This window comes from Theobroma cacao, chromosome 8 (genome assembly GCF_000208745.1).
Source record: "Theobroma cacao cultivar B97-61/B2 chromosome 8, Criollo_cocoa_genome_V2, whole genome shotgun sequence".
Lineage (NCBI taxonomy): Eukaryota > Viridiplantae > Streptophyta > Magnoliopsida > Malvales > Malvaceae > Theobroma > Theobroma cacao.
Window position 1 is genome coordinate 3,286,634 of NC_030857.1, and position 14,128 is coordinate 3,300,761.

At 35.8% G+C, this 14,128-nt stretch overlaps 2 protein-coding genes across 4 annotated transcripts; both read left to right on the forward strand.

Moving 5' to 3' along the window:
• On the forward strand, positions 1,051 to 10,242 carry LOC18591804 (probable ubiquitin-like-specific protease 2B). 2 transcript variants are annotated; one of them, XM_007018158.2, is made up of 16 exons: positions 1,051 to 1,346; positions 1,967 to 2,301; positions 2,385 to 2,475; positions 2,588 to 2,637; positions 3,252 to 3,449; positions 3,545 to 3,620; positions 4,251 to 4,359; positions 4,551 to 4,607; positions 5,174 to 5,305; positions 5,567 to 5,767; positions 5,863 to 5,918; positions 5,990 to 6,083; positions 6,864 to 6,954; positions 7,752 to 7,871; positions 8,270 to 8,695; positions 9,026 to 10,242. In XM_007018158.2, exons 1-16 carry the CDS (start codon positions 1,202 to 1,204, stop codon positions 9,983 to 9,985), a joined length of 3,141 nt encoding a protein of 1,046 aa, XP_007018220.2. In that variant the 5' UTR covers positions 1,051 to 1,201; the 3' UTR covers positions 9,986 to 10,242. The 2 variants fall into 2 exon arrangements, with proteins under 2 accessions (XP_007018220.2, XP_017981089.1); XM_018125600.1 differs by lacking the exon at positions 1,051 to 1,346 and having other exon boundaries at positions 2,257 to 2,275.
• LOC18591805 (uncharacterized protein At1g04910) lies at positions 10,640 to 13,856 on the forward strand. Of its 2 annotated transcripts, none has more exons than XM_018125602.1 (10): positions 10,640 to 10,929; positions 11,075 to 11,137; positions 11,240 to 11,321; positions 11,466 to 11,536; positions 11,626 to 11,714; positions 11,811 to 12,014; positions 12,181 to 12,451; positions 12,851 to 13,078; positions 13,236 to 13,433; positions 13,559 to 13,856. In XM_018125602.1, the coding sequence occupies exons 1-10, from the start codon at positions 10,789 to 10,791 to the stop codon at positions 13,766 to 13,768; spliced, it is 1,557 nt and encodes a 518-aa protein (XP_017981091.1). In that variant the 5' UTR covers positions 10,640 to 10,788; the 3' UTR covers positions 13,769 to 13,856. The 2 variants fall into 2 exon arrangements, with proteins under 2 accessions (XP_017981091.1, XP_017981092.1); XM_018125603.1 differs by having other exon boundaries at positions 11,475 to 11,536.

The window sequence follows — 14,128 nt, forward strand, 5'->3', positions numbered from 1 at the left end:
AGAAACCCAAATCAAGAAAAATACTCTTATTCCCTTGAAGAAAAAAAAATAAGCAGATTCAACTAACAGGTACACAGAAAATAAAATGAAAATTTTCATATTAAATTAAACATATCTCAACACCAGATTCAAATGAATAATCAGAAAGAGTGTACTTGAGGGAAAATTGATGTTGCTTCTATGAAAATTGATTACAAAATGAGAAGAAAAAAATGGGGACAGAGGAGATGCTACTCAAAAAACCATTTAACTAATTGAGTGAGAAGAGAGAGAGAGAGGAAGATCGACAGAAGAGAGAGAGTCCGACGTGACAAGAGAAGAGATAGAAGTTAGCCTGCAGGTAAAAGAGAGGAACCAACTCGAAGAAATAAGGAATAGTCAAACGCCAGAGAAATAAGGAAGAGTAAAAAACGAGAGATAAGGAAGAGTTAGACAGGAATGTAAAAAGCCTAATATCAATACGACGTCGTTTTAATAGACCAAAGGTAAAAATAAATAAAAAGATTATAATTGAATGACACTTATCATTCAATTAGAGATTCAATTGAAGAAAATTGAAACATCCTACTTTTATATATATTATAAAAATTGAAACATCCTACTTTTATATATATTATAGTTATTTATGTTAAAAATTTTAAAAAACTAATTTTAATTTTATATATTTTTATCATATTCTTATATATTTATTTAAAAATAAAAATATTAGTTTTTTAAGAATATTAAATTGTAATTTTAATTTTTAAAAATTTATAATTAAATATCTAATGACTTTAATTTACTGACCTTATATTAAAATAAAATTTTATAGGCTTATAGAATTCACAGGTTATGGCGCAATCTAAAATTAGCCGCACTAAGAGAGGTCAACTTCCGATAAACCCCTTTTCCTTGTCCGATTAAATTTCTATAAGGCAAACCCTACGCGCAAATCATAGCGTTCACCAACTTTTCTCACCTGATTGAGTCGTGATGTCCACTCTCCAAACTTGCGCGTTATTTCCAATATTTCCCACCCCTCTAGCTAGTTTATTTCCTCTAATTGGCTCGTGTACTCATAGAAATTAGGGCAGCTCTGTTTTCTCTGTTTCTCTGAAGATCGCAAGTGATTCTCCTCTACGTTGACTCACTAAGTTTCTGTTTCCGACTCACTTCACCAAGTTTCGAACTCGTTCGCCCAGCTTAACCTAATTCGTGTCACATGCCTATGAAAAACGGGTTCGAGGTGTTTGACTTCAAGGAGGAAGACGAGATTTCGGAATTGGCCGCTGAAAAATATTTGAACAAATTGAAAAACCCTAATCTCGATGACCCCGCAACTCTGAAATACCAGTTTCTTGAATGCGGTACGTTTATAAGAAAAGAAAAGTTTCTTTTTATCTTGTTTATTGTTTTTCATTTTTTTAATAAATTTGTTTAGGTGCTGAAAAAGGCCGCGAGAAAACGATCGAATTTTCTGTCTAATTTTAAATGCCCAAAGCCCTGGCCTTCTTAGTAAGATAAGGGCAATGAAAATGAAATGATTGAATCGTAGCAGTAATTGTCTAAATTTGATCTGAACCAATTTAAATTGAGGTCTCAGTTGTTTGATAGTGCTTTAGCAATGAGGTTATAGGAAACATTTTGCAATCACTTTTGGATTTTGAATTTCATAATTGAGGGAATGTTATATGGTTGATAAGCTTTTGTTGGGTTTTCTGTTTCCTACTGTGGTGGTTTGACGTGCTGTATGCAATTCGCTATGGAGTTTGTTGTGTTTTCCTCTTTTTGGTTAGATAGTAATGACTTGAATTCTTTGTATCTGGCTATGGTTGTTGAGTTTAAAATGACTAGATTTGTAATCTTATAGCATGTAAAGATTTATCAACTAAATTTGTATTTTGGGATAATTGTATGATATACGATGGGTGGACTTTAAATATTACGCTGCTTTTTCTGATAGTAATTCCTTTGCATTTGCTTCCAGTTGCCCGTGGTGCTGATGTTCAGAGAAAGGAAATGGACAATGTTTCTTGTGTAGATGTTGATGCAATTGATGGTGATTGTAGTTGTAATGGTGCTACTCCAGCTGCCCCACTGGGTGCTGGTGAAAAGGATTTTGTCACAAAGGAAGGAAATCATGAGCCAGATGTTTCCCCAGAGTCAAAGTCTATGCATTCTGAACAACAAGCAGGCTTAGAAAAAGATAGCCATGAACCTAGAAGTATATGTCCTGAATTGGAGTTGAGAGATTCATGTGCTGAAGCACCTTCACCTGGAAAAGGCCAATTAAACTGTGCACTTTCTAATTCTCCATTAAGTGTACTTTCAAGTTTTCCCTGAACTACAGTTTGAATTCAGATATTTATATTCCGGCTTGTGCTTAGATTGTTTCTATATTGCAGAATGAGCCAGTTGATCTGGCTTCAGATGCTAATGAAAGCATGAGTGAAAGGTCTCCAGCAACTCCTGCTTCAGATGTAGCTGAGGATGATGGTATTCTTTCAGATTTGAAATTTTATGTTCATTTTCCCTATAGCATGTATACCTTGGACATTCATTGTAGTGGGTTTTTATGTTCTAACTATAGTTATCTGCATAATTTCAGTTTCTTTGAATGACAACGTGTCAGATCATTGCTTTGGCAATATCCTGGTGGTAATTTCCTTTTCTGTTAAATATATTAATTAATGATTACAAGCTTAGAGATACTGCAGAGTGTTTTTCATCTTTTAGGTTCATTCATATAGCAAGTATTCATTCAATTGGTTTATATTAACTCTCTGGTTGATTTACTGATATTGCTTGATACTCTACATGCTATTTGTATTCTGTTAGCTCTGAACTTTTAATTGTTATTTGCCCCAAGTCTGTTTTTTCAGTGGCTTAGGCAAAGAATGTTCTATCTTTACCTGAGTTGGAATATTTACCATGCATTCAATGAGCTACAGCTTTCTAATTGTCAGAATTTGGGATTTTCAACTTGGAGGTTTGAGGTTTAAATCTTGGGGAGGGTGGTGAGTTTATAAAATAGGAGAGAACTATTTTCATTGTGTGACCTAGAAGCCCAATGGGCTTCCACTTCCAGGTGTACTTGAAATAAAAAAGGAAGATTCTGGTTTTTAACTAGTTATCTTGGGGTTTTTTGTCAATTAACTGTAAAAACAGTTGTAGGTAAGTTTGCTCATAAGATCGATATTAACTAGTTCCTGCTATAAATTTTCTTAAGGCTTTTCAGATTTGTTTTGATTACCCTTTTGTGAAATTTGCAGGATAACATAAACAAGACAGTTGTTCTGTGTTCAGATTATGTTCTATATCAAGATAATTATTATACAGAAGCGTCAGTAATTTTTTCTCCTGGTGGCATCAAAATCAATGGCACAATTGTCAGTGAACGCCAAGGGACCTTTAGTTTTGAAAGGGGAATTGATGATATTATTAATATTAACTGTCAGTTGTTTCAAAGGGTGAGTCCTAAATGACAATATTTGGAGTTAGTTCTTTTGTAGTAGTAGTTTATTATTTTAACAGTATACAGTGTTCTATATGGACTGCTTCATAGGTTGGATCTGTGACAGTCACTCTCAAAGTCCTATCAAAGGTTGCGCTAGAGGCTGAGAATGCATGTGGAACTTCGGGTCAGTGGCCTTACACATTTATATTGCCGGTGTCTTTGTGAGCTAATGATGTATATCTTTTGTTTTCATCAACATTGGGATCTTCTCTGTGAAGAATATCAAAACCTGCCCTTGGTGTTCGGTTGTGTTGCTTACCTCACACCTCTGGGTCTGCTCAAATGTTTTCTTCAGTCTAATAAATACCAGGACATAGAAGATAGGAATGGAAGAACTTGGAAAATCTCTATAAACTGTAATATGGATGTGATGCAGCTAGCACTAAATTTTCATAATCAGTTGTCTATGATGTTTTGTACTGGACAATTTGTTTGCGATTGATTTGATTTTATTTTTAGCTTGAAAACATGAACATAACTAATAAATGCTTATTGAACATGATGAAGACACTTACCATTCTTGTATAGTTATTTTCTTGTAAAATTTTTTACTCACCTTTTAGATGTATTTTTGTGTCCATAAAGGGTGAAGAAAATTTTGAGAATTTGATTTGAACCTAACTTTTCTTCCTTGTTTTTAGTCTTGGCCCCATTTTAATATTATACTTTCACCATCATATGGAAGTTAGCTCTCAGTTAATGTTTTCTTTTTTCTTTTTATCTGACTTTATTTGCTTATGTATATTTCTTGAAGTCATTGAGGAGTTAGAGTTTGCGGTTATTGACCCCAGATGGTCTGAGAAGCAGGAAGAAATCACCTCATTAAATGTTAAATTCCTGGCCATATGGGATATTGTGCTTGAGTAAGCTTCTAAATTAATTTTTCTTTTCAAAATTATCATTCAACCTTAATTTTCCTGCTATGTTGACTTACTTGTGGAATTTTTATTGCATTTAAATAGCACTTATATGCCTGTGATGATATTTATTATGTTGTATAATCTAGGGCAGGGCTAAAATATTCCTTTTCTTTTTTTGCTGCATCTGCTTGCAGTCCATTGACAGGAATGGATGGAGATGATTCATTCGTACAAAAGTCTTATTTTCCTAAGTAAGTGATGGTACTCTCAACACCGCCCCCTCTCCCCCCCCCCCCCCCCCGCCCGCCNGCCCCCACCCAAAATATATTAAAAAAAAATAAAGAAGTAAATGTCTCTTATTCATATTCCTCTTGGATATCCTCTACTCTTGCTTATGTTCTGGAGTTGCATCCATGCATTGGAATATGTAAACTCAGTTAAATGTTAGTTGTCAAGGGTCTCATTTGCTTCTTTTGGTCATGGGATGGGAGCTTCTTTCTAGATGCTCTGGATCCCTTTTTCATTTTTTGGTTGTGGTCATGTTTGCTAAATGAAATATGCATAATTATATATATTCTTGCTTATATTAAAGTGACACACAAATGCTTGCATAGTGTTTTATGATTTCCTTGGTTAATATCATTAGGCAAGTTGAAAAGAATATTCTTCAGGCATTGGGGTTTCTTTACTTGAAAGGACATTGTACTATGCTCATCATTTTATCAAATGTTACCCAAAAATATATTGTGGAAGGCCATTATGTTGTTTCCTTGCTTTATCCCCCTGTCTGAATGTATTCTTAAACCTGGGTTTGCAGTTTTGATGAGCCTTTTGAGGAGGTTGTATATCCAAAAGGTGATATTGATGCAGTTTCCATTAGCAAGAGAGATGTTGATCTGTTACAGCCAGAGACATTCATCAATGATACGATCATTGACTTCTACATCAAGTAAGATCTATAGAATTCTTTTATCCTTACATATGTGTTTATTTTTTAAGGAGTGCTGCTGAGTCAAGTTTGGAACATAAAATCAAGGGTTTAGCATACCAAAGTAATGCTAGTGGAGGTTTATTCAAATGTTGTTTTGCAATATGTCTACCACTTTCATTTATTTTTTTCCTTCCCATCTTGAAAAAGAAATTTTTGCATTAAGTTCTGTTTCTTACATTTAAACATGCTTCCTTAACTAGCACCATTTTTGGTTGACAGGTATCTGAAGAATCAGATTCAACCTGAGGAAAGGCAGAGATTTCATTTTTTTAACAGCTTTTTCTTTCGGAAGCTTGCTGATCTTGACAAAGACCCATCCAGTATTTCAGATGGCAGGGCTGCTTTTCTGCGTGTTCATAAATGGACAAGGAAGTTGGATATGTTTGGAAAAGATTACATCTTTATTCCTGTAAATTTCAAGTAAGAAATTTGTCCAGAAGAGTATTAATTTCTTTTAAGAGATCATAGTACTAACTTATGAGCTAATATAAGTTGTATATGCATATTGCTAACAGTCTCCATTGGAGTTTGATAGTCATATGTCATCCTGGTGAAGTGGCTGGTTTTGAAGGTATATTCTTGCTTAACTGAACAATGTCATTTGGGAAATCTACCCTTCGTTGATGCATATTTATATTTCAGATGAAGACTTGAACAAGTCATCCAAAGTGCCATGCATATTGCATATGGATTCTATCAAAGGAAGTCATGCAGGTCTCAAAAATCTTGTCCAAAGGTATTCTAAAGCCTTTACAGTTCATATATCCAATTTCATGAATATGTATACATGCAAGTATCCCTTGTTACTTTTCAATGCTTTTGCTTTTTTGAAAAGACTTTTCAATGCTTTTGCTAATGCATGGTTGGGCTTGTAAGTGGCAAGTATTGAAAAACATTTTTTAGATTTAGTTAAAATTTTTGCTTGTAATCCCTTGAACAGTAATATGACATCTTTGCTATGGTTAAGATGTTTATTTTGAACAACATTTGCAGTATTTTACGCAATATTTTAATTGTGTAATCAAAATCCTGATCAACTTAATTGCCATTAGAATTACCACTTCTGGTCTGAATTTGTGGAATTGGCAGTAGATCAGCAGTCCAGAGTTCTTTTCCTTCAACATGGTCAAGCTTTTATAGCTTCAAATCCCTCTATTGTAGTTTCATGAATTCCCCCCCAAAAAGGAGACGACTTCATAAATGACTAACATGTTTTAAATTGCACTGAAAGCTAGCCTGTGAACTGGGTTAAACTTGATTTGTATTTACTGGTCTCATATAGATCTTTCGAGAATTGATCATTTCTCTTCTTTTTTCTCCAATATGCATAGACAGTTTTATTGAAGAATTTCTTCCCATCCATCATGATGAATCTTTTTGTCTACATCTTTAATTTCAACCTTGTTAACTTTTGTGAGTACTTAACTTCTTTTTTTTGCCCTTAATTAGCTGGAATGTAATTTTGAATGCTAGATCTTTTTAGTTGTTGACATGACTTTTGCCTCTGAAATGATAGTTATCTTTGGGAAGAGTGGAAAGAGAGGCACAAGGAGACATCTGAAGATCTTTCTTCAAAATTCTTGAATCTGCGGTTTGTCTCACTCGAGGTATTGCTTATCTCAGTTGAATATTTAGCTATTCTAGGGTACAGTCTTGGAATTAGAATTCCCCCAACAACTTCTTGTACCCACCTGAAGGGTTTGAGAAGCAGTGAGAACTGGTTTAAATGCTATGGTTTCTCGCCTCACTTGATTTAGGTTTCATAAGACAGCACCATAACTGTCACAGGGGATGAGCATTGCATTTGTCTTATAATCTTGTTTTGTTTTGGGAGCTCTTGGGGATACCACTATCTTTTCTTGCGCTGTGTTTGTCTAGCATTTGGAGAGATGATACTTGAGTAGTCCTGCCTCCACTTTCTCAATGTCATGATGAATGGAAAGTATTTATTTGCAATATAATGATTTTTACACTAAATATTCCAGCTTGCAAAGAACAAAGCTGCTTTTCACTATAGAAGTAGTGAAATTCCAATATGTGTGTGTTTGCTTATGTATGAGGATGCAATTTTCTGATGCTTTACATCTTTTTCCTTTCTTTGTTGTGTGTGATTGTTTGTCAGTTGTCTCTCTGGGCATTTATCCAGATTATGTTTTTTTTTTTTTTGACATTTTTGTATGTCTGCTTGTGTGTAACTTTGAGAACTGACTATTATTTATTCAGTTGGAGACAGCTAAGTTTAAAAGGAAAAGTAAAAAAGGAAAATAATGAAACTAAATTTTGTCATGCGTTAAATCTTTGTTATTCTGTTGTTAGTGTACAGTTTATGAGTGCTTATTAGCGATCTCTCTCATGGCATATACGTATAATCCATTTATCTGACATTTAGCTCATTTGTTTTCAGCTTCCACAGCAGGAGAATTCATTTGATTGCGGCTTGTTCTTACTCCACTATCTGGAGCTCTTTTTAGCTGAAGCTCCTCCTAACTTCAATCCATTCAAAATAACCAAGTTCTCTAACTTTGTAAGTGGTCTGCATAGTTTTTTGGTGCATAGTGCAATTGACGCTAAAGTTTGTAATTTTGTCTAATACCATATGAAGAGCTCACTCAAGCACCATCTTGTTTTTTTTTTTCTTAATATATATTTATTTTATAATTAATAAATGTGTACATTTTTATTTTTATCCTCCATGTTTGTCTAGTTTGCAAGTGAAGTGATCTTTGGTTTTGAATTGAAGCATAAATGCTTTGATATGGAAATGTTCTTGATTTTGTTCTTAGGACCAGGCACCAAGTTGAAAGTTCTAAAGATAAGCTGAGAATAACCTAATGACATATGTGATCAACATTTTTTTTTTGTATGTTTAAAATAATCAGCTATAGTTTTATAATTTTGTTTTTCCTTTGCTTTCTTTCCCAGCTTAATTTGGGTTGGTTTCCACCTATTGAAGCATCTCTAAAGCGCACTCTCATCCAGAAGTTAGTTTTTGAACTCCTAGAAAATCATTCTCAGGAAATCAACTCATCTGATTGCAGTGATGAACATCATTCCTCTAAATTTCCTGAAAAGATTGAAAATGAAACCGGTGTGGAGTTTATCACAGAGAGTTTCAGACCAGAAGTAGCTTGTGATGCGAATTTAGATTCCCAAGCTGGCCAAGGAATTGAAATAACTCTGTTATCATCATCTTCTTTGAGAAATATGGAAAGTGTTAATGATTCTGGCTTGGTTCTTCAGGAGTTATTTGAGCCAGGAGTTACAACAGGATCTTTGCTTGGACAATTTCGATCTTTTGACCAGCAGCCGTCATATTACAATCTGAATGGGGCTATATCACCAAGAGAGGTATTGAATTTCATTTTTCTTGTGATAATCATTTGTTCTATCCAATCCTGAGATAATTGGAGCTCAGTAGGATATTCAATTAGGGCATAGAATGCATTTGGTGCATTGCTAACTAATTAACTTCCTACTACCTTCTGGTTGTATATTAGACATGCATACACACCCGAGAAAAGGGGGGAAATACTTCTATTACAGTGAAAAATTGGGGAATAGAGGGACTTCTCATGCCAAATCATACTTCTTTTTCTAAGTTTTTTTGGGAACTAAGTACTATGTCACTGAATTTTTTTATTTCCAAATTCAAATAAGAATTAATTGTTTTATCTACAGCAAGAAGATGTGCAAACTGGTCAACAGTTTGTTTATATAGCTTCTGGAGAAAACAGTTTTCCACAGTTTGCTGGAATCACACCTCAAGCCTGTGAAGTTCCATATTCATCAAGAGGTTTTGTCATGGGCAGTTCATGGAATCCTGGAATTACCATGCAAGGAGATCATGAAGTTGACACATCGCTTGAAACATCTTGTGCCTCTGATGCTGATGACGATGATGATGTTGGGATCATTGAAAACAACACCATTGAGGATAATGTATATCCAAGTAAAAAACAAGAAACAGATCAGCAACGATCTCAGTTAGTGGAAAATGTTGAGCATCCGAAGATAGGATTCACTCCTGCCTCCCGTGAGGTGCTGGAGACTTCTACAAGTGAAGTTTCTGAAGCTTCTGAAGACACTGATAAGATTTACCATAGCGCTGAGGATGCATACCTTCCCTCCAAAGATAATCTGCCTGTATCGATGCATCAAAATCCTGGTGTGGCAGTTAACCAGTTGGATCAGGATTCTGAACTGGTTGAAAAGAATGCTGAAATGGTTGAACCCAAGGAGGCTGGAGGTGATGATGTGCAAATAATTGGTGATGCCATAGGTGATGACCTTCCATCCGAAGATAATTTAACTGTATTGTCACATCAGAGTCCTGGTATGGTGACGAACCAGTTGGATCAGGATTCTGATATGGTTGAAAAGAACACTGAAACGGTTGAAAACACGGAAGCCAGAGGTGATGATGTGCAAAGGAATGGTGATGACCTTCTGTCTGAAGATAATTCAACCGTATTATTGAATCAAAATTCTGGTATGGCTGTGAACCATTTGGATCAGGATTCTGAACTGGTTGAGAACAAGGATGCTGTTGGTGATGATCTGTCTGCAGAATTAGCCGAACAACCAGCTGCAAAGAGGATGCGGCTTATGACTTCCCTTGAGGAGAAAGTGGACTCATAGGAAGCCTTTCGGAGGGACATTTGTTTGTAAGTAGGACAGAATGGATTTTGTCTTCCACCTTATATTCTAGGAATCCAAGGCATTGATGTGCCATGCTGTGAATAGTGTTCGTGGCTGTATGTGGATTTATGAGGATGGGACAATAGGAGAATTGTTTGCATAGATTTCTTGCGCCTATAGCTTATATAGAGTTAACGGAGTTTCCTGCCTAGCAAAGTACAATCTTAATTCTGAAATTTAGGGTGCAAATTGTCTCAGTCTTACCTTCATCTGGCTGCTGCAGACTCTGCAACTCACTCGTATTATTGTTATTGTGAGATTTAACGCAAGCAATAGTAATTTTCACCAAATAAATGGAATCGAGTTGCATTCCAAAATCCTTAAAAGGCAATTTGATTTTCCATTTTTTTGGCCAATCAATTTGATAACCTTTAAATTAAATAAAAAAAAATTCCCATCCTCTCCTACTCCCTCCACCTCATTATTATATTTCCAATTGATTAGGCCCAAAAAAGAAAAAAAATAAAAAATAGTCTTTACATATTCATTTACGAACCGTCCGATTGTACTACTTCTAGATCGAAAGTGCACCTTCAATAATGCCGCTCGCGTTAGAACACCGCTCTTCTTACGTGTACAAAAGAAACTAACTTTTCCGTTAAACAGAGCGCTCTGCTCTCAGCTCTCTCTGCCCTTCTATTTACTCTGAATCACTGCCATTTCTGGTTGCTCTGACAAAAACCAAAAAGATTTTGATTTTTCATGGAATTAGGATTAGGGTTTTAGCATTGTACAAAAAAGAAATGAAGCAGTCGTACAACTACAATCACCAGATTCATCAGTCTCACAGAAGCGCATTTGCTGCGCTTTTCCTTCTTCTCTTGCCAATTTTTCTCCCAAATCTATTCGCCCCTCTTGGACGCGCCTCTCCCTCTTTGTTCTCCGTAATTCTTCATTTTCCCCTTTGATTTCATTACTATTATTTTTGGGTTGCATTTTGTTAATAATTTTTAGTAATTGTTTTTACATGTGCATGCATTTCACTGTGCTTTGTTTAAGCTTTAATTGAAGTAGTCGTTGCCTTTGCAGGAATGGAATGCTCCGAAACCAAGGCACTTGCCTTTAGTTGAGGTCTCTTTACACCGTAAAAGTGTCAGTATTCTTTTTGGTTGATTTTTCCTTGGAATTGTTCAAATTTAGTGAAAAGACTTCAAATTTTAATATTCTGTTTTTGGGAACATTTTTCTATTTTAGTCTTTTAAACAACAGTCCGATCTCTGGTCTCCTTTGCCAAATCAAGGGTGGAAACCATGTATCGACTCTGCAAATATCCCACGTAAGTGTTTAGAAATTGAGGTGTAGAAGGTTTATATATATAATATTGTTATGAGAATCTTGGATTTGGTCATGAAGTGGACATCTAAAATGAATCAGATGGGAATTTTTTTTTTCCTGATAAGCTTATTTTCACTTCTTGAAGTATTGCCAGAGAAATCTCAGGGGTATATTCAGGTATTCCTTGATGGAGGATTGAACCAGCAAAGAATGGGGGTGAGTTCTTGAATCCTTAATGCATGTCTTTGTACTTTGACTTTGATGCATTAATTCTTGGACTGCTTTTATGTTTTTCCGATACCAAGATATGTGATGCAGTTGCCGTAGCTAAAGTATTGAATGCGACACTGGTGATACCACACCTTGAAGTGAATCCTGTTTGGCAAGATTCAAGGTATTTCATGAGTACGATATCTGTACAACCTGTATTTGTTTCTTTTTTTTAATCCAGGAAGGAGATATATATGTGAATTTGGGTTTGCTTTTGCAGTTCATTCACTGATATATTTGATGTGGATCACTTTATTAACGTCCTCCGTGATGAAGTTTCTATAGTTAAAGAGCTGCCAAGAGAGTACTCTTGGAGCACACGGGAATATTATGCTACAGGTATAAGAGCTACTAGAATCAAAACAGCACCTGTTCACGCTTCAGCAAACTGGTATCTAGAAAATGTGTTGCCTGTCTTGCAAAGGTAAAGGTTTAAACAACAAATGTCACTTTCTTGATAAATTAATACCATTTTCAACCCTTATGTGAGATGTCCACTTGGTGAACAAATAGTCCTAGAAATCTGTGTGCTGTGTGTGTACTTCAACTACTTCAAATATATCATTGTTTATACATCTTTTTGGATGCAGTTATGGGATTGCTGCTATTTCACCATTCTCTCATCGTCTAGCGTTTGACAAATTGCCTATGAAAATTCAGCATTTACGTTGTAAAGTAAACTTCCAAGCTTTAGTTTTTGTTCCTCAGATCAGATCAATAGGAGAGACTCTTGTTCATCAGCTCCGTTATCCTTCTGGGAAACTTCAAGCATCAGCGGTTGAGGTCCTACGTGGGAGAATTGATGATACTGAGAAAGAGGGAGCTGGAAAGTTTGTTGTATTACATCTTCGCTTTGACAAAGTATGTACCCAACACTTTCAAATGATCGTGTAAATTAATTGGTGTTCTAATTTGTTGTGTTTCTGAAGCCTCTGGGCTAAAAGTAGAAGATGATGCTCAGTCCCTTTATAATTGAAAAGATTGTACTCTTGTTAAATACTTTCTGGAGGGATTAGTGCACTGGTGAACATTGAAGTTGGTAGGATACATCTAAACATCAAAAACACACCTACCTGTATCCTACCAGTGCCCTAGGTGGTAGTTTCTTGGTAAAAGCACCAGTTTGTCTGTTGTTTACAACACCATCTCTTTGATGAGTATTGAGCCTTTTGGCTCCTTAGCTATTGGTTGTACTGTATTCTTATCAGAAAATACATATTGGTTTTACTGTAATTACCTTTCTAATCAGACCTTGTGCAGGATATGGCTGCTCATTCAGCTTGTGATTTTGGTGGAGGCAAAGCTGAGAAACTGGCCCTAGCTAAGTACCGCCAAGTTTTATGGCAGGGAAGGGTCTTAAACTCTCAATTCACTGACAAGGAGTTGAGAAATCAGGGGCGCTGCCCATTGACTCCAGAGGAGATTGGATTGCTGCTAGCAGCTTTGGGCTTCAACAATAGTACTCGACTTTATCTTGCTTCACACAAGGTCCGTTTTAATCCTTCTTTATTGATAGTGGAAGGTATTTATTATTGTCTGAGCTTTCAAGTAGGAGGTCTGTGTGAGATTTTTCATATTTACATCAGAAAGCTTTTGTTTTCAGTGGGACTCAATATTTGAAAGGTTCATTTTTCTATTTTTTTAGGTTTATGGAGGAGAGGCAAGGATCTCAACATTGCGTAAACTGTTTCCGCTAATGGAAGATAAGAAGAGCCTCGCTTCGGTGAAGGAGCTAGCTGAGATTGAAGGCAAGGCTTCTTTGTTGGCTGCAGTAGATTATTATGTAAGTCTGCAAAGCGACATCTTCATCTCTGCTTCTCCTGGAAACATGCACAATGCTCTGGTAAGAATCTTCCTTTCAAGTTCCCTTGCAAAGATATCGCATTTTATTATATTGAGTATCAAGTGTAAAAATTCAATATATCATGTAGAGAAATTTTGTAAACGAGAGTTTACATCCCTTTTCAGGTTGGACATCGAGCTTACTTGAACTTGAAGACCATAAGACCAAACATGTTACTGTTGGGCCCGCTGTTCCTGAACAAGAGCATGGAGTGGTCTGAGTTTCAGCATGCAGTTATCAACCGCCATAAAAATAGACAAGGGCAAATAAGGTTAAGAAAGGAAGAGCAATCCATATATACGTATCCTGCTCCAGATTGCATGTGTCGAGCTTAACTTCATAATTATCACGATATGAAGCTATTTTTATGTTTGCCAAGATTGTGATATTTCAATGATATATATTCAGCATTTTGTTAGCTCAGATCAGCTTGACGGTAGTGAAAATTAACATGTGTTATCCATGTCTGTTTTGCACACTTGCTCAGAGAGGGTCGAGAAACTGATAACAGTCCAGGATTCCATTGATACAGAAGAAAGCAAACTTATTGAGCGGAGTGGTACTGTGAAGTTAGGGAATCAAAGAGTATCAATAAGCACCCAGAAGATCCTGTTGACTTTTTACTTTTAAAAGGCCATTTAAGTTTTATAATTTTAATTATATCAACACGGGCCAAATCGAGACATGAATTAGTC

Excerpts from the sequence above, each read along its gene's own strand:
- LOC18591804 (XM_007018158.2), top strand. The coding sequence starts at position 1,202 with ATGCCTATGAAAAACGGGTTCGAGGTGTTTGACTTCAAGGAGGAAGAC. Across the intron at positions 5,306-5,566 it reads ATCATTGACTTCTACATCAA|GTATCTGAAGAATCAGATTC; the intron begins GTAAGATCTATA and ends TTTGGTTGACAG. Across the intron at positions 8,696-9,025 it reads GGGCTATATCACCAAGAGAG|CAAGAAGATGTGCAAACTGG; the intron begins GTATTGAATTTC and ends TTTTATCTACAG.
- LOC18591805 (XM_018125602.1), top strand. The coding sequence starts at position 10,789 with ATGAAGCAGTCGTACAACTACAATCACCAGATTCATCAGTCTCACAGA. Across the intron at positions 12,452-12,850 it reads TACATCTTCGCTTTGACAAA|GATATGGCTGCTCATTCAGC; the intron begins GTATGTACCCAA and ends GACCTTGTGCAG. Across the intron at positions 13,079-13,235 it reads TTTATCTTGCTTCACACAAG|GTTTATGGAGGAGAGGCAAG; the intron begins GTCCGTTTTAAT and ends CTATTTTTTTAG.